At 36.7% G+C, this 19,055-nt stretch overlaps 1 protein-coding gene across 7 annotated transcripts in view; it reads right to left on the bottom strand.

The window, feature by feature from the left end:
* TRDN (triadin) overlaps positions 1 to 13,120 on the bottom strand; it is a 225,288-nt gene extending 212,168 nt beyond the window's left edge. For all 7 annotated transcript variants that reach the window (XM_059842181.1, XM_059842185.1, XM_059842183.1 and 4 more), the window contains exon 1: positions 12,645 to 13,120. In XM_059842181.1, coding sequence (XP_059698164.1) covers positions 12,645 to 12,666 — 22 coding nt within the window. In that variant the 5' untranslated portion in view covers positions 12,667 to 13,120. The remainder of the gene's footprint in view (positions 1 to 12,644) is intronic.
* Between the last annotated feature and the right edge of the window lie 5,935 nt (positions 13,121 to 19,055).

The following is a 19,055-nucleotide window of genomic DNA, read 5'->3' as shown; positions in this document are numbered from 1 at the left end:
TAGTCAGAAGCAACTATTTTCAGAAAGAATCATAGATTAAAAAGAAATAGACTGTTGAAGCATTTTCAGATTCATATAGTGGATATTTTGGCAGGTAACTTTTACACAGAATAAATTCTGATGATACCTTCAGAGGCATAGAAGCCATTAAAATGATATTTGTACAAGAGATCCACAGAAAATTAATAGTCTGTATGTTTGGAAGTTCACAGTATTAATATCTATGTCCAAAAAAAGTCTTCATTAAATTCTGGTTATAAAATCACTGAAGAATAAAATAATTTACTATTCCCTTATCTTCCCTCTTCTTGGCCCTGGCATTTAAGTAAGTTGTAAAGCTAAAACAAAAGTTATGTTTCTTCAACCAAAAGTAAATCAAAAGGGTACTAAATATTAATAAAAGACTCAAAATATGTGCTTTTTTACATAGAATATGTACTGTTCTTTTTCAGCTGATGAGACACCACTACAGTTCTAGTTCTATTCAAAGTGATTCAATCATTGTGAGAATAAAAGGTAATATTTCTATATTTAATGTGGCAGGAAACCTTGTTTCTTTCAATTAAAAAAATGAAAGGCATGAAAGAAGTGGAAAGATTGAAAGCCAACATAGATAGTCCTGACTGTGGCTGAAAACAGGTAAATCTTTTCCAAAACAAAATTCAGAGTTTTAGCAAATTTCATGCAGACAATATTCATTAAAGGCCTATGTAAGTGCATCTACTTCTTGAAGACTTCTATAATCAGGCAAAGTGAAATTATTCTCTACAAAAACCTTAAAGACAACAAGAATTTTGTTATTAGTAATAGCAACAAAGGATATTTCAAAGGCATTGACTGGAAATATTCAAATTGGCAAATGTATAAGAGTTTACAGTAAACACCGAAAGTGGAATAAAAATAGGAGCAAGATAGGAAAATAGCTTTGAATGTTATCTTCAAAAATTGGAGTATAGAGTATGTATTCTGTGAAAGCTGAATCTATTAGCTGAGTTTTCACTTCCACTAACTTGAACCAGTTCAGTCTATGGGAACGTGGGTCTCACTAGTATATTCCTTAGAGACAACTGAAAAAAAGAAAATTGTTTTAGTGAGGAAACTACTGAGACAGCTATTATATTAAAATGTGCTTTCAAAAAACCCTGAAGTTTCTGAATTTGCTTCTACAACCCAAACTTTAAGATCGGATGCAGTTCTTCAATGAGGAGCATGAAGTCTGCACCTTCATTTCTCTGTCTGCAGAATACACAGCATATTCTGATTTAAAGTGTGTTAATGTAGCTCATGCTTAATTTATATTTACTTAATTAAAGTATACCCTAAAAGAATAGGAGCTTTGTTATTGCTGAGAAGAGAAGAGAAGAGAAGAGAAGAGAAGAGAAGAGAAGAGAAGAGAAGAGAAGAGAAGAGAAGAGAAGAGAAGAGAAGAGAAGAGAAGAGAAGAGAAGAGAAGAGAAGGAACATCGTGTACAACCAAGAATTCACAGGCTTTTGTAAGCACTCAATTTTTTAGCACACTTTATATATTTTCTTCATTTTGATACCTACTATTGTGCAGAAGAAGAAAATCTATTCGTGTTTTTTGGGTTTGTTGCTTGGTTGTGTTTTTTTTGCAGATCGGAGATTGATTTCCGTATTACATAGCAAACTACAAGCTGTTCACAACTGAGAAAATGAGTAGTCAGAGTGGGAAGAAAATCCAGAGAATTTTTTAAGAACTTACAAGCTTTTATTTCACTATTTCTTTCTAATCTTTAACATGGGGACCTAATATTAATCATAACTATTTTTATGTTCTCTGTGCCCACAAGAACCAGAATTCAGACTTCTGCAGAACTTTTTTGCAGACGTTGTACAGGACAAGAGGAAAGGTCTCCCTTCCTGCTTATTTGCATAAACATAGAAAAACAGGGAGATGTGGAATTGGCTAAAAATTAGATTTCTGGTCTAGAAAACAGACACATGTTATAAGGTGCTTTTTTGTTCTTAGTTAAATAGTTTCACCTGAAGAACAGCTGCTTCCTCCAGTGGGACAAGACCGACACTGGAATTGCTCCAATGCAACCAAGGTACATCTGTTCTCAAAAGAAGATGTAATACATATCTGCCTACCTGGGCATTTTCAGGGGAAGATGGAGCATCTGGAAGTTAAAATTGTATTCGCATTTGAGAAATGCCAAGAATATATAAACAGCTTGATGAAAGAACAGAGGGGAAAGTGGCAGAGTCTGCAGATACAAGGAATCAATGATTACAACTTCATGATATTTGCAAATAAATATTCTGCATTCACAGTTCTGAGTGTCTCAATACCATAGAGAGAACAATGGAGAGGGTTACTTAAAATTTTATATAAGGTTTGCAATATCCAAAACAAATTCCTGCTATGCTGAAAAACTATTTCAGAATATGAAGATTTCTGATATTTGAGAATAAACTCAAAACCACAGTAACTACAAGAACTAAGAAGCACTGGTCTGCCTGCTCTGCTTGAAGTAGCAGTGATTTGAGGTAGCAGAAATAAGATTTAATAGACAGGATGATTAATGGGAGTACAAAAGTTGGGGAAAGTGAGGCATGAAGGAGGGTTGGAGAGGTATGTGCCTGTGGGGAGCACCAGCTCAGCTGCCCGCTTCCTTGCACCTGGGCACATGGGACCACCACAGCCATCCAGCACTGGAAGGAGAGGCATCCCACTGCAAATGGCTCTGGCAGGGAGTAGTGAGGAATCCCACAGGTCCTGAAGCCTACCAGATGTGGCCATCTCCAGAAGAATAAAGATAGCAGTAATCACTGTTCTTCTTCTTTGTGTTACTCATGTAAAAACCCAGTCATGGAGCAGAAAATGTAAAGCACAATTTAGATATCAGAACAGCCCAAGTAAGCACAAAAAATGTTCTCCAGAATTTAATCACAGAATCATAGAATCATTTAGGGTTAAGATCTCTGAGGCCAACGAGTTCCAGCTTTGACTGATCACCACCTTGCCAACTAGACCACAGCACTGGATGGAATGTCCAGTTGTTTCTTGAACACCTCCAGGAACGGACTCCACCACCTCCCTGGGCAGTCCATTCCAATGTATTACAACCCTTCCCATGAAGGAATTCTGAAGTCCAGCTTGTACCTCCCCTGGTGCAGCTAGAGGCTATATCCTCTTGTTGCCTAGGAGAAGAGGCTGAACCCCATCTCACTACAACCACTTTTCAGGAAGAGAGAGATGAGGTCTCCCCAGAACCTCCTTTTCTCTAGGCAAGGGAGGGTGTTTTTGGACAGTTGTGGAGTTTAATATTCACTGTAGAAGCACATTGAAGCTTAAAATAATTACAAAAATATTTAATTCTATAAAATAAATAGGAAATCAAAGAATCTTAAAATTATTTTAGGATTCTAGTGTAAAGACTGTTTCCTGCTGCATGAAGTAAAGTCATTAGACCAATGTAGCACTGACCTAAGCACTACCACATGGGAAAAACAATTAGAGATCCAGTGCCTCTTTATAGTCCTGACAGCCTCCACAGATGTGGCATTATTTCTGATCTATACTTAGAATGACATACTGAAGAGTGGATAGCAGCACTGTTGTAAAAGTTAGTTTTACAACTGACTAACTTTCCCTTTTATGAAACTGCCCTTAGCATTCACGGTATAAAATGCATTTTCTATCTTGATTGATGAGTTAAGTAATGGCAAATATATGCTTAAAAAGAATTTTCTACTAATTAGTTTTTAAGAAAAAATCCTAGTTCACATCACTGTTTTCTCAGTATAGTTAAAATTATCTTAATTCATTAACTCTGGCAAAATTGCTGATTCCCTTTCCCAATGCACTAATATCTGCATATGCACACTTTTATTCCCTTTTAATTTTAAATGTATGCTTAAACCTCATCAATATTTGTAGCTAACCTTGCCAAGATTTCCCTAAATTGTGTTCTCATATATCTGTAGCTGTTTTCCACATAATTTCCAAAGTTCTTTTCTTTCCAGAGTAACAGTGACCTAGCAAAATTTCCCTTGTGATTGTTCTAACATGAGCTCTGTATAAAGAAAACAACACATCCCTGGACACTTCTGGTTCGATAGAAACTTGCAGGCAAAATACAATCAAGTTGTATTACAAAATCTATGGATATCTCCCTTGTGATAAATGAAAGGAATAGGCATGGAGCTGTGTCTCTGAGCAGAGGGACACACTGCACTTTAGTCTGGAAGGGGAAGAAAGGGAGAGGGTAAGCTGGGAGAGTTTTCACTTCTGCTCATCTGGAAATTCATCATTTCATCTGGTTTGCTAACAGCAGAGTACAGTGTTACACTCTCCAGAGCATTTCACAAGGCTTCTATGTAATCAATGCAAAATCACAATGTTACAACAAGAGATGCATTTAGATTAATATATCTCACATGGATTAATACTGCTTGGGCATCTGATAATAGGGCGAGGTTGTTTTTTTTTTTTTTTTTTCTGGGAAAAAAAAATGCTTGTATTTAGTTTTAAGTTGTCATGCCTCTTACTAAAGTTAAACTTTTATCAAGTGTATTTACTGATTAAAAACAAAAAGAAAAGGTTTTTGTTCCCTTCCATTTTTGAATCAGCAAAAAAAATTTGTGTTCTCAGAATTCATTTTCCACTGCAAAAAAAACATCTTCATGGACTTCATAAAGTGTGAGATAAATTTAGGGTAAAGCAGTAGTTTTTCTGCTCCAACTCATAGAAAGCAGGCAGCCATTTAGTCATGGAGCTGGCCCAGACAGGCAGGGTTCACATTCAACATCTACCACAGATCTTTTGCTGTAATAGTGTTATATTAATACTCATGGTAAAAAAAAGCAAAAAAAAAAAAAAAAAAAAAAAAAAACCCAAAAAACCAAACAAAAGCCCTAATAAGCCAAATCAACAGTAAATACATAAAAGGGTCAGTCTAGCTTTGGATGCCTTCCTGTAAAATGCTCCCATTTTCTACTCCTATCATGAATGGTGATGCAAAAACCTTGCAGGAAAAGGAGAGTTCTAATGTTTTCCTTAGAAAAATCCATTGAAATTATAGTAATTTTTATGCTGTAGTTACAGTTCAAATATTGTGATTATAAACTATTCAATCTATATAACCTGATCTGTACCATATACATGGGTTATCACGTCTTTGGGGTGTTAAGGTGTGCCCTACACCAGATGTGTTCATGTACTAATACAGCTGACTTCAGGAAGAGTTGCATGGATAGACCTGAAGTCAAAATTAAGGTCCTTCCTGCTACAGGAGGAAAAGGTCAATGCCAAATAAGGACATTAACATTTGAATAGATGTATTAAATTATACCTCTAGAAACAGTAAAATAGTTACCAGAAAACTATATTTATGGTAATTGTGTCAATTGTGAAAGGCCTCTCAGCAAAGACTGAAACAAGATTTAGCCTTCCTGACATGCACAGAGAACCACAACTTAAACTAGCATAATGGAATATAGGAAAAAATTGAATTCATTTACATACCTAAAGAGGCTACAAAGGCTTAGATTCATTGTGCCTTTGACAATTTGACTCCAGGCAAAGGTGCAGAGATACTTTTGAAGTTGTGAGAACATAAGCACGTAGAGGGAGTAGCAGGTCTTTACTCATTACATATTTGTAAAGGATTTTTTAAAACTATCTTTGAAGATACAAAGAGGAGACTTCTCCAGTGAGAAAGTTTTTCTGTGCCTGGCATTTAATAATTTCCTTTCTTATGGTAAATGCCTTTGAATGGCACCAGGCAGAACTTCTAGACCAGAGACAAGATCATACTGTGATCTCAGACTTATTCTAAAAGAAGGTCAAATCTGCCCCTGGACTCAAGTAAGGCTTATTCAAGACTTTAAGGCACAGCTTTTTCATTATGATTTTTAAGGATAAAGCTCAGCACTGACTATGATTTTGAGCAACTGAACTGATTTGAGTGAAAGTATAACATAGGTAAGTTTTAGCATATGGATTATTTGGGATAAAAAAAAATAGGTACCTTCAATGTTTTTTTTTTTCTCTTTAGCCTCCTCTAAATTGCATGAGCTGTTTTGTTAGCTCATCTCTTTTACTCAAAATATAATAAGTCTAAAGAATAGGTAGCTGCTTACAGTGTGCTTTATGATTTCATCTCATTGTGTTTTGCATTTAGAGGAGGGGGACAAAAAAAGTATCAGAGGCTATGAAGAAAAGGACAGAACATGGGACAAGACCTATCTATCAGCAGTGTCCTCTGGTATTTCTGCTACCTTTTGGTGTCACTATCTCTACCATTAGTCAAAGATTTGGTAGCCATGTACTTGCTTCACAATTTCCAAAATAGACTTTCTTACATAAATCAACTGTGCTGCAGGCACATATTAGGAAAAAAACCAGAAGCTAAATCCTTCTGGTCCCTTTTGACCACACAGAGCTTAAACACACTCCCGCTCCAGAATCTAAAGTCTCAGCGGCTAGTTCCAATGCATGAAGCATGACATACTATATAAAGGTACAGGGATATGACTAAAACATTAAATATTAAAAAAAAATGTTTAAAGTCGACAAGAGAACACGATAGTGACATCATAGGGATAATAAGCACCCCTGGTTGTCCATAGCCTTAAGCTAAGTGTTTATATGCAGTGACTTTATATCTTACTTCTTGCTTATCTGCTTCATGCCAGTCTGATCTGTCAATGTAAAGCACAAGGATATGAAGCCTGCCTCTGCAACTTCCCTCTGACCATACCTTTGGTTTGCTTTTCAATCAGCAAAAAAACTGTGTTCCTCTTTCACACCTCTCTGAAGACATTTCAGTATTACTGCTCAACAATCCTCCTTTTCAAGACCCACTAAAATGAGGCTGCAGTGGGGGGATAAAGGCAGGGAACATAATTGCTGCTGCTTTTTGAATAATAAACTAAAGTTTTCCATGAATGTCATTTAAAAAATGTCCTTTAAAATTAAAAATTAATTTAAGAAAACCCTGTGCTAAGGACCACATTTTCCACCTAACCTTTGAATAAACATTACATGAAAAAAAATGAGCTCTCTCAGTTATATATTCCTACAGGATGCAGTGGCCAAGAACCAAAATTAGAAATAGCATTATATTTGTTTAATAAATAATTTAACCTATCAAGAGAGCTTATATTTAAAATGGAATTTTTTCTATTTAACCTATTTCTATTATCCAAGTATGTAAATATGCACATATAAACAATTTTTAAATGCTGGGTTTGTAAAATTTTAATTGAACTAAAATTTCCATCCTAATGAAGCTTGACAGAAACCACAAGTAAAAATGAAACCATTATCTAGCCAAAGAGGAATGCACCATTTACCATTCTGCAGCATTAAAAAGCAACAACAACAAAAAAATCCCAGTATGAAAAAACTAAGAATCTGGATAAATGACTCCCAAAATATAGTATTTTTTTATCAGACAGATATTTAGGTTATATTTCTCTCCAAAAGGCACAAATTCAGTGAGAAAGGCTGTATTTGGTTGCCATATTAGTCTCTTCTGGGAAAAAGAATGATAGATGACATTTGCAAAAAACTTGAAAATTGCTGTTTTGAAATCCCGGTTTCTTGTTCGTTGATTTAAATCATGAATAAAATTGTTGATCTAAAAGTCTTTTCAATCATTTGAATTTAAAGCAATTCACCCACTACTTCTGCAACATGGTTTACCAGGTAAAATTAGTAGTTTGCATTAGTTCAATCCTTTTAAACAGAGAAGAAACCAGTGACTGTGAGCATCAGAAAGGAAAAAGTTTTACCTTTCTGTAAATGGATGAGCTGCTTAAAATGGGGTAACTCTGATTTGTTTCTCTCTCCTCAGTATGTCCTGAACTGAAGCACGACTTGCATTATGAAATGTGTTAAAGTAGAACAGTTTCTGCTTTCCAGAATTGAGAAGTAAAAAGAGAATAAATCTACCTCTTACTCAGTATTTATATTGCAGGCAATGGGTGAAAGTACTCAAAATATTTCTAGACTAGATTTCTTTTTCAGTGTTTAGGTCTCTGACACTGTTAGGTTGGGATTCTGAGAATGTAAATAGTTGCACAGATTTCATTTTTAGGTCAGTGGTAACTGATTTTCCCAATAACTTGAAAACACTAGTAGGGTTTTAAAAACATTTCCCATTATGTAAGTAACATTAAAATATGCTCCAAATACGTAAGATCACAAGGTTCTTTGTGATCTTTCAAAAACAAAAGTGAATAAACATTCATACCTGCAGTCCAGCTGTTTGCCCACAACAGGAGCTAACTGTACACACACAGTTTTAACCTGTCATGTTCTAACATGATGCATTAGCTTGGGCCTCTGGTTTATAGGTTTTCAGTCTTCCTGCTCTCCAGAGCTAAGCCCCTGACTCTCTAAGGGGCTACCTAAGTTAATGAATTGTGTGTAAGTGTTGCCTTGTACCAACTGAAGGTGCATAAATACTGTATTGGCTTTGAGTAGAGCTGTCCACAAATTCTTAGACCTAAAAGTCAAGCTAACTAATCTGTCCTCATGCTTGCCTCAACAGGCTATGTATGAGAAAACACCAAGGCTGAGGCCAAACCAGCATGGTTGTACAGGCCCACAGTCACAGGGGAATATAATTTTTAAGGAATTTCGGTAAGAATTTGGAATACCTGTTCCCCACAAAGATTTTTTTACAGGCCGACCTGGGTTTTCTGACTTTTTTTTTTTCTTTGTGTAATTAGGCTGTTGATTTTACCTGGTTGTTCTGAACAAGAACAGACAAATTCCTTCAAAAATCATAGCCAAAATTTTTGTATTTTCCTTACCCTGCTGTAACAGGTATACTATCTTCTTCCTCATCAACATTGAAAGGCAGAAAAAGAAGACACCTTTTCATTTTGAAAATTTGCTAGGTGCAAAAAGATTCTATATAAACATCCTAGTTCCAAGCATAAACAGCAGTAAGAAATGAGGGTAAGAAACACCTCTTATGCCTTTAGTCATCAAGATGAATAATCTAATTCAATTTATTCATCTAGGCCCCTCTTGCAGTCAGCACAACTGGCACATCTAGCAGCAACTCAAGAATTACCATGAGAAGTAGCTGTCTGCCTCTTGCTTCCAGTGTGCCTTCATTAAACATTGTGCCAATTGAATACCTCTGTTAGCTTCTGACCATCACACTCATGAAATAATTGGGATTTTACCTTCTGGCTCTTGTGTGTTATTTCTCTTAGTAGTTTCATGTCTGTTAATCTTCAAGCATACACATCTTTTTGCCTTTTGAAATGGTTTACATCTTAAAACTTTTCATAGTTATCCAATAGCCTGAGAAAAGGGCTGAAATGCAGGAGCTAATTTTGATTTTGTCACTGACAAGCTGTGTGTAGCCTTGGGGCTACCCTGTCTCCTTGCAGCCTGCTCCCAGACAGAGGAAATATGTAGTTGCACAGCTCTCAGCAGCAAAATAAGGACCAAACTGTGACTCATTGTCACATTTCTATTTGACTCCTGCTTCTCTCTTGCTCCACTGGGGAAATTAGTTGTGGCAGACAAACAGCTGGCACAGGAACCTTGTCTTTCTCCTCTCCTCACCTTCCTGGATTAGATCAGTGCACAGTCTCCAGAGCATTGCAGCAAGCAGAGCTGAGTCTCTGTTCATCCTTCCCTGTGTGGGAGGATGAAGTGTCAGGGGATGCCCATCAACCTTGCCCTGCGACCTGCAGGAGATTGGACTAGAAAGGACCAGCTATAGGGCTGGTGCTGGAGCTGTTGTGCACATACAAATTAAGCTGTACATTGGCAGAAGCCATTCCTCAGAGGTGTCAGCCTTTTGCTGTTCATGTTTCAGTGGTGGCAGCTCCAGCTACATCTGCCACTGAGTCCAGTCCAGTCCCTGTTCCCTGTGCTCACAGGCACAGTGGAGTAGCACAGTTTGAGACCCATGGCTTTTTAGACAAAGTCTTAAGTGGACCCCAGAAAAGATCCTGGCTGCTACAAGAATACTCAATAACTGCTTAAATGTAATAACAACAAGAGCAATAATTACTATTAATTGTAATAATATGACTAATACTACTAATATTATTAGATCCTGAGAGTATAGCAAAGACAGAGTACTTAGTCCCTGTACTGACTCTTTGTACTATTTTTTATACAATTTTAAGGACTTCCACTTTTTAATAGTACATTTCTGTGATGGCAATGACATGTAATATGAGAATGCTGAAGATAATCCTTTGGAATCTTCTCCTAAATACTTGACAGCTAGAGACATAGGTCCTGCCAACTTTCTAAGGACATTTATGAATTGCTGTCTTCAGGGATCTCATTTTGTCTTTCACAGTGTACATTTCACCAGTATTTCCACAAGTAACAATTTGTAGCTGTGTGAAAGAATAAGTAGCACTTGTGGGTTTTGGTGCAAGTAGACAGTGCAGGGTAATGGCTTATTGGCTACATATTTAAGTTACTTAATCTCACTGTCATTATCATGCTGTTGACCTGAAAGAGCTCCCCATTGCCTCTGTTCATCCCTGAATAGATTGTTCTGACACAGGCTGTCAGAAAGAGAACCCTGAGATGTGCACCAGTACCCCCTGCCAGGCCTGGGCCAGATCTCTAAACCACACTGTCCATGGCAGTGCCTTGATCACTGCTGTGCCCTGCTCTCTGATGTGTCAGGATGGTACCCCCAAAGGCAAGGAGCCCAAGAGCCTGGCTCTGTGACTGACAGTGGAAAAAAAGTTATAAATACCTATTGCAAGGAGCAAGTGGTATAGTCCTAGCAAAGTCATGAAGAGCCCAGCAAATCATGGGTTGGGAGGTGGTATGGAAAACAAAATAAATTGTGTGAAGTAACAGGTAGTTGGATAGCTTTTTGTTTATCCAAACTAAATGTTGCTGAACTTTATATCTAAACTTTCAGGTTGTGAGGGCCAGTACTAGCCCCAGAGGAAAACAAACTGCAGCGAAACATTAGCTCCAGGCTGAATTACTGCTTTTGGCCATAAATAAAATTTCCATCTTGTGGATACAGTGTTTAAAAATCAGTCAGTCACTACAAATGCATTCCAAGTACATGGAAACAAAACAAAACTAAGCCAAACATAACTAAACTAAACTAATTATATAGCTTATTTCCCTGTCATGTGGAAGGTCAGCTTACTGGGGAACTGATGCCCCTTATCATCTAAGTCTATGCTTTGTACAAAAAGCCCCACAGAAGACATACACTTACAGCTGTAAAAACACTCCTGTAAAAACACTATATAAACAAAATAAAAAAAATCAGATTCCATTTTCTTTCTTTCATTCTAGAGTCTTTAATTTTCTTTCTTTAATAAGCTAAATGACTGAAAAGTCAGACTGGTTGTAAAGTCTTATATTTTTTGCCATCAATTTTGGACCAAAAATCTCACTAATTTGGTTATTTCACAGATTTGCCTCCTAACAGCTAGAAAATAACCAATGTTTCCAACAAACCTCGTTAGGAGTATCTGAATCAACCAGTGTTAGTATTTGAGTTAGGGCTATCAGGCTGAGCCACCTGTTTTGGCAGTATTTGCAGCCAGAAGTAAATTATAGATCAGTCCAACTGCTGATTAAAAAATCACATTGCCTCCGTGATGTGGCTAACCAGACATCAAGCATGGATTGTACTACTTGACACAATCCTAACATCAGCCCTTAAGAAGGAACAGGATCACTTTCTAATAGCACTTAATGCAGATCCTCTTACAAGTGTGAACAGTAAAAAATGGAAGATGAATCCGACGTCTCTCGTGCACTGAAACACCACATAATCTTGAGAAGCAGAATAAAGTAACTCTCAGAAGACTGTTTAAAAGCATTTTTTTTGTATTTTTGTCATTATTAAATTCAGATAAACAATGGAAAAAAAGTAAAATTCAACTACAATATTCAGTATTAAAGTGGGTTGCATTTTAAATATATCCCCCATTCTGACTTCAGCTGATAAAATATTGTTGTGCATCTAAAATGTACTTTAAATATGAATGTTCAGGAAATATTAAAGTACATTAAACATTCACTTTTTAGAATATGTATTTATTGGTTAATTTCATTTTTGCAGGCCGACATCTGGCATATTTATTTCAGCCCAGTTTTCACTGACTCCCTTAGAAGTCTACCTAAATAAGGATAGCAGAGGGTTTTTTTACCTTCTACACTTCAGTAACTTCACATACCCTTCAAAAATACGCTATGCTCCCTTATGGGAAAATCAAGGCAAACAAATTAAGCTGTTCTGACTCTGGTAAATCTCTGATTATAAGGGACTACCAAAGCTTTTTTCTGAGCAAAGGCTTGAGACGAGAACCCTGAACTTCAGACATCCCCTGTTTGTATCACTCTAATGGAGCTGCCTAAATAATGGTGCTCTGCAAATGAAACTAAGGTTATTTTTAGAGGTGTACAGAGAACTTATTTCAGTCACTGGTAAAAACTCAGGCTACAAGAGTGAAAAAGTAAAAGAGAGAAACAAAAACAGGAAAAAAAATAGAAAGGAATGCAGAAAATGCAGAAAACAAAATTAAATCATCCTGGAGTGAAAACATTATTTGCTAAGAACAACAAATCATTTTGACAGGCCAGTTCACTTATACTGTTAAAGCACATATCATTTTTGGTTAATTATAATTGAAAAGAGTTACTGTACCTTCTGCTGTTATCTCGGCCATGATGATGGTAAGAGATACTCTGTTTGAAAGGTCAAGATTTACTGTGGCAGCTTAGATAGTACTTCTGGGTTGCTGACTCTCGCAGGACTTGCAGAATGAGAAGGAGGGAGGTCCTCTGCTTTTTCTAATTGTGTTCCTTCTTCTTTTATGCTCCCTGAAATGTTTGTTTCCTCTGCAGACCTGGCCTCCCAAGGCCTTCCAGAGGCAACACTTAAAGCTCAGTCTAAAGTATCAGCTTCTAACAAAAATAGCCATGCCTCAGAGTGAACCTTCAGCACGTTTTTCTAATATCCACAGAACCATTCACACCAGAAATAAAATGTAAAAAAAAACACAGCTCTAAATGGGACAGGAATGCGTGGAGAGGCAACAAAAATCAAAAGGACTGGGAAAGAACGGTTCAACGCTCCTACAGCCTTGCTAGCATAATTGCAGTTCTTTGGGGGATATGTCAGGAAACATGAAATATAGAGTTCAAAGTAACCTTATCCATCCCAGTACAACTTTATTCTTAGCACACTCAGTGCTTAGCACATTCTTCCTGGCCTTATATGGCTTGGGGAGGGTCCTATGAAGCTCACCGCTGACTAAGGGGGAGGGTAAATTTAGGTGATTTTCTCCTCTTAGACTCTTAGTTGCAGTTCAGAACCAATTAAGACACCAATTTGAACCAATAAAATTGTCTTGGATTTTTTTTTTGGTCCTTTTCTAATTTGCTGTAATTATGACACATACCTGTGAAATTCATTTAAGTATTACAGAACTCTAAAAATTTTTATAATAATATTTTATGTAGTCTAGATTCATGAAGCCAATATGCAAAAAATATTAAGTAGACCAGATTTGGTTTTCTGGGTCTGATTCATGGAAATATTTCAGTAGCTCAAAAATTCTGGAATTTTAAAAAAGATTTTATAAAACTGAAAACAAAAAGATCCTTAAAAGCATTTAGAGAAAGTAAAATACTAACAATTCAAATAAGAATAATTATTTTAAAACCTGAGCAATCTTTTCCTTGCACTGCTTGCAATTCCACAGCTGTAGAATTATGTATGTGGTCAATAGGTTGAAAATGAAATTAGCAGAAAAGTGCCCTCAAGCCAGCGTACCTCTACGCAAATGTCATCGTCACATGAAACCAGAAACCATCTTCAACAGCTCTTGCTAGAGAACCTATAGTCACCTTGTCTCTGCTACATGAGTTGGCATTTACACTTCTCATCTTCCCCCCAGGAGATATAAGCACCTGGCTCTGTGGCAAAGTGTGAGGAAAGGAATCTATTTATCCAATGCACAAGATGCAGAAGCAAAGGTTCAGTGAACAGCAAAATCATCACCAGGTTTTTCTTCTTCCCTCTACTCTTAACACATTTCATACCTGCCACCTGTCTGAAAATGGTAGCTTCTTCTAGCCAAAGCCTGTTCTTCAGTAGATCCTCCTTACTAAGGCTGATAAAGAGATTTTATGTAAACCTTATTTCTTCAAAAATACTCCTTCATGAGTACCAGAATGGTTTGAGGAGGACATTCACACATCAACAAAACAGCTGCCCATAAAATGTCAGTGGTTAGTAAAGGATGAAGGTGTGTCACTAAGGCAAATCCCTTGTTCTTCTTAATTATATCTCTTCTGCTGAAGCAGTTCTATTTTACATGAACAGTTAAATATTTTGGGTCACCTGTGTTTTGACAGCTTTACTACTTGCTTAAGATGTGAAATAGATCATCTGAATACCTGAATCACAGAGCTAATCAATCCTAAGAAGTCAGGACTTTTTTCCCTTGTATTCCTACTCAAATTCAATAAAATAATAAAGTCTTCATTTTGAAACATGGAGAGAGAGATAAATGGGGAAAAAAATTCATGTCTGAATCTTTTCTTGTTTTATGTAGATAGATTCTGAGATTGTAGACTTAACCCAGATAAAGGTGTTTGTACAACTAACTATATTTGCATGATTGCCTGTTCCTCACCACTTTATATTGGTGGCACCCGACCACCTGCCCTCCTCACCCTATGCCTTACTCCCCTGTTACTATTTATGCTTACCCTCAATCATGGGCTGTTCTGAAATCAAAATATAAGAGTACAAGAAGTGAGAGAATCCAATGTGAAACCAATTTTCCACAACATCAGCCCAGTGGCCAGAAAGAGGAGTGGTTGGTACCCTCTGCATCCCTTATATACACAAAATATTCATTCTGGGAAGCAGGCTAAAGATGACATATGCACCAATATCTTATATATATGTATGTATATCTTACACATATATATGTGTATCTATACTTATATACACATAAAGTGTGGCCTCAGGCAAATGTATTGGAAGTTACACAGTTGCTCCCTTTAAGGAGGAAAAAGTCAAGGGATCTGGGTGTCATATTTATTAGAGATAATCACAGCCTTCATGAAAATACACAGAACTAAAATAAAACAAGTTGTGTGTATGTGCATATATGTTCAATCTGGAAAAAAAACATTGCCATCTGGAAATTATAAAGAATATCATATTTATTCTTTAGAAGTCTAAGCAATCGAAAAATCTGAAAACTTTTTAAGGGCAAGTTCGAAGTTTTTTTCAAAATCTAAGCTTTAGCTCCTGATTCAATTTAAGAGTTTCTTTTAAACTAATCTGTGAAACTCACAGTATGCAGAAACTGCAAAATTTATACGAATCTTCATGCAACAAAGTAAACATATTTTCCTGACCTAGTTTATCTGTTGAAAATTTCATTTTAGTGGGAACCTTTTCTTCCTAACCTGACCAGAACTATTATTTTGTAAGATGTCCTTTCTCTCTCCTTGCTCCTCAAACAACATGGAAAATGAAAAATCTAAAACTACTTGGGTTCTTGCAAGTGATATCAAAACCTGACACACACAAGTTTCTCATAATTTCTTCTGATTATGTCTTGGCCACAATGAGAAAATGCTCTTGGCTCAAGTTAGCAATAAATATTCTGCTCCTGCTCACAGGGGTTACACAGTAAATGAACTGTACTGGGATCAGTTCTCACATTCATTGGTGGGAAGGGAGGGAGGGAAGTGCAGAAACAGCTACACCCTTACACCAGATTTCTCAGATACACAAATCTGTGTTAGACAAAATAAAATGACAGTTCCCTTTTCTCAATAGTTGCCTGGATAGGGAAAAAAGTGACAGTACTAGGAAGAGGGGAGAAGGACGTACTATATGCTGCTACTAATGTCTGCATGCAGCCACATTGCTCTCAGATAATGCATATTTCACTTAGAACCCTAACTGATGGAACAAAGTAATGCAATTATTTCAGCAATTTTTTTAGGAAAGTGCCAGAGGTTTACCATTTGCCAGATTCCAATGAAAACTCCTGCTTCTTAGTGAAAAGTTTGGTTGTTCATATAATCAAAGTAGGAATAGACAAATACTTTATGAGCTCATTTTTGGGTTGTCTTGATGATATTATTAAAAAGGGAATTAGGAGAGGCAACAGTTCACATGAAATTATGAGGTAAAGAGAGGAGAGGCTTTCATACTGATATAGGAAAGTATTGGAGACATTGAGTATAACAGTCATTCAACAAGAAAATGCAGGACAATATTTGAGTTGTCTGCTAACATGTTACTGATGGATTCTCAGAGTTCAGTCCTACTGAGAATCAAATTATTCCTAAGAAAAGAGTTTTGTATCCCAGTGCATGCTCAGCAGCACAGCTGGGTCAAGGAAAGGAAACTTAACTTTAACTCTGATACACCCAATGATATCCCCAGATCACATGGTAGCATGTTGTTATCAGAAACACCCAGCAATCAACTGATAAGAACTAAATATAGGATGAAAGTATAATGCCAAGGAAAGAGTGAATGGTACTGAATCTAGTGAGTAACAGAGACATATGCAGAAGCAAATATAGGATTTGAGTGATGTCTGCCAACTGAGCTTTGATGTGCATATAAAGCTGGTTTCCCCCAAAAAAGACTCTTACTTTTTATGCTCTATCTTCGTTTAGGAATGCTGTTACTCCTAGATGAGATTTTCATTCAGCCCCATAAGTAATATCGCGTTTTCCACTATGAATAGGAACACATATTCTGATGCCTTTGAAGTCTTGATAAGTCAAAGACGTAGCTGTGACTTTCTGTGGACCATTAGACAACTCTCAAGTAATATTTGTGTGATTGGTATTTCATAATTATTGGCCGCAAGATTTTTTGAATCAGCAGAGCAAAAATATAGGCATATTCTGAAGCACACACAAAATGCAAAACAAAGCAAGACCTTGGTATCACATCTGATCTAGGTTAAATCTTGGCACATACATGTTTGTCTCATAAATCAATTTGCACCATTTTTCAGAGAATTGCATACATAGTACCTTTAAACAAGTTTTTTTTTAATATGTAGGAGACAGTAGGTTGAACTCCATAGTAGATCTGTCCTACATTTAATGTGAACTACTGATGGACAGATAAGAAGCTCTGTCCCTGTAGGCTGACTGGTCTGAATGCAAATCAGCCTCTGCCTGGGGACAGCTGACATGTACGCTGGGGTCATATCACCTTGGCAGTCTGAGCTCATTAAAGGACATTTCCAAAGCTATATGATGGAAACACAGCAGGTACAAAAGAAAATATCTATGACACTGACTATTCCGCTTTACTATGGATGATATCACTCTTAGCCATTGTACTGCAAAACTGCTGAAGTAGCTTCAGTCGAGGTGTGTGAATAATGAACATTTTCTAACATCCAAGAAGGCCAACTGATTGTAAAACTACTTCCAGGAAAAAAGAACACCCTACTTTAGCTTCACACCATAACACTACTTAGTCTTGTAAGCTGGCCAAGTAGGCAGTCTATGGCAGGAAATCAGACTAAAGCAGCCCCCTAGCTTGAGAGATCTGCATGTTTTCAGTGTTGTCTGCTTTACCGTAAAAATTTAATTATATTACTATATAATAAAATTTATTTTATATTACTACATTATTTATATAACTTATATTACTATAAGCTAGGTTCAGGGAGGGCATTTATTGCAGCATGTCAAGATAGACTGCATTTGGATGACCTTTAGCTGCTCTGTGTAACACACTTTTCCTTTTCCTTTGATTATTGCTATTCTTAATGAGTATTGTTTTATTAGCACCTATGTGGCTTTACTTTCACATCTAGAAAATTACTCAGAAGCTGTTTCACAGACAAGTTCTATGACACTGAAAAAGGAATATCTGGAGCTGATCATTTTTAAGAAATAATGGCAAAAAGTACACTATAATAATATTTTTTCCAGGACAATCTCTATCCAAGCTTGACCATGGACAGAACATAGTAAGTTGCCAAACAATTATTAGAGATGGGGATTGGCTCTGACACAACATGAATTTCCCCTGTCAAATACTGATTGAGAACTGTTCAAATATACCAAAGTGTGTTTGGTCAAAAATGTCCTTGCAAAGCAAGGTAACTTCTGTTCCCATGACTTTCCTTGAGAAGAAGAATTTTCTGAAAAAATTCACTGACTTTTAAAAAAATTATTTGAAACCAAGTTTTTATGTTGGAAGAGCAAGACTCAGAAATGTATCACACAGTAATACCTAGACAAAGAGCAAAATTGCTCCTGAACTTCAAATTTCAAACCCAGCTCCAAATTTCAAGTAATACATTTTAAATTTTCTTCACATCTTAGACTTATTAAATGTTTCAATAGAAATCTGCATTTAGTGCTTTGTTTTTTTCCAGATATGACCATAGTCAAGCATGTTGCCAAAAACAGATGGAGATAAGGAAAATTTTGAACAAAAGTCTGATGTGAAAAGACAAAGACAAATAAATGTTTTCATGCCAAGTACTTGAGGAAAAAAACATGAAGTAAAACATGAAGTAAAACTAAATATCAAGTATCTTCAGTAATGTGAACCCTTTTTGGGATGTTTTAAACTATCTGCTCAGGCTGACCTTCACAACCAAGGGGAAACCTCATCTTCCTTTCCATTTAATAGCTTACTCTTCTGCTTGATTTGGTACATTATGTACCACATGTTCTTAGACATAGGCTAGACTGGACATCCCCTAGTCACATTGCCAAAGTATTTACCTGGTAAATAAAGCCAGTCAAAGTGTCAGGAGGACCATCTGGATTTTGGCACTTTCATACTTTGAGAGCTCAGCTTTGACACTCAGTATCTAGGCACAGTGAATTCAAAGCCCTTTTCAAGCACTTTTTGTCCTGGACATTTCTGTGTGCAATACAGCTGCAAGTCTAAGAGGGGTTTTGCCGAGAGTTTGTGTCTCCTGCGTTTTGTGTTTGTTTGAATTTTTTTGAACATCAGGTTTTTCTGCTATTCCCAGGTCCCTGTTTGCCCAGAGACATCAGGACCTGCTTGAGTTATGCATTTCCACAGATACAA

Source organism: Haemorhous mexicanus, chromosome 3 (genome assembly GCF_027477595.1).
Source record: "Haemorhous mexicanus isolate bHaeMex1 chromosome 3, bHaeMex1.pri, whole genome shotgun sequence".
Classification (NCBI taxonomy): domain Eukaryota; kingdom Metazoa; phylum Chordata; class Aves; order Passeriformes; family Fringillidae; genus Haemorhous; species Haemorhous mexicanus.
The sequence above is the reverse complement of the archived record's forward strand: the minus strand, read 5'-3'. Positions and strand labels throughout refer to the sequence as shown.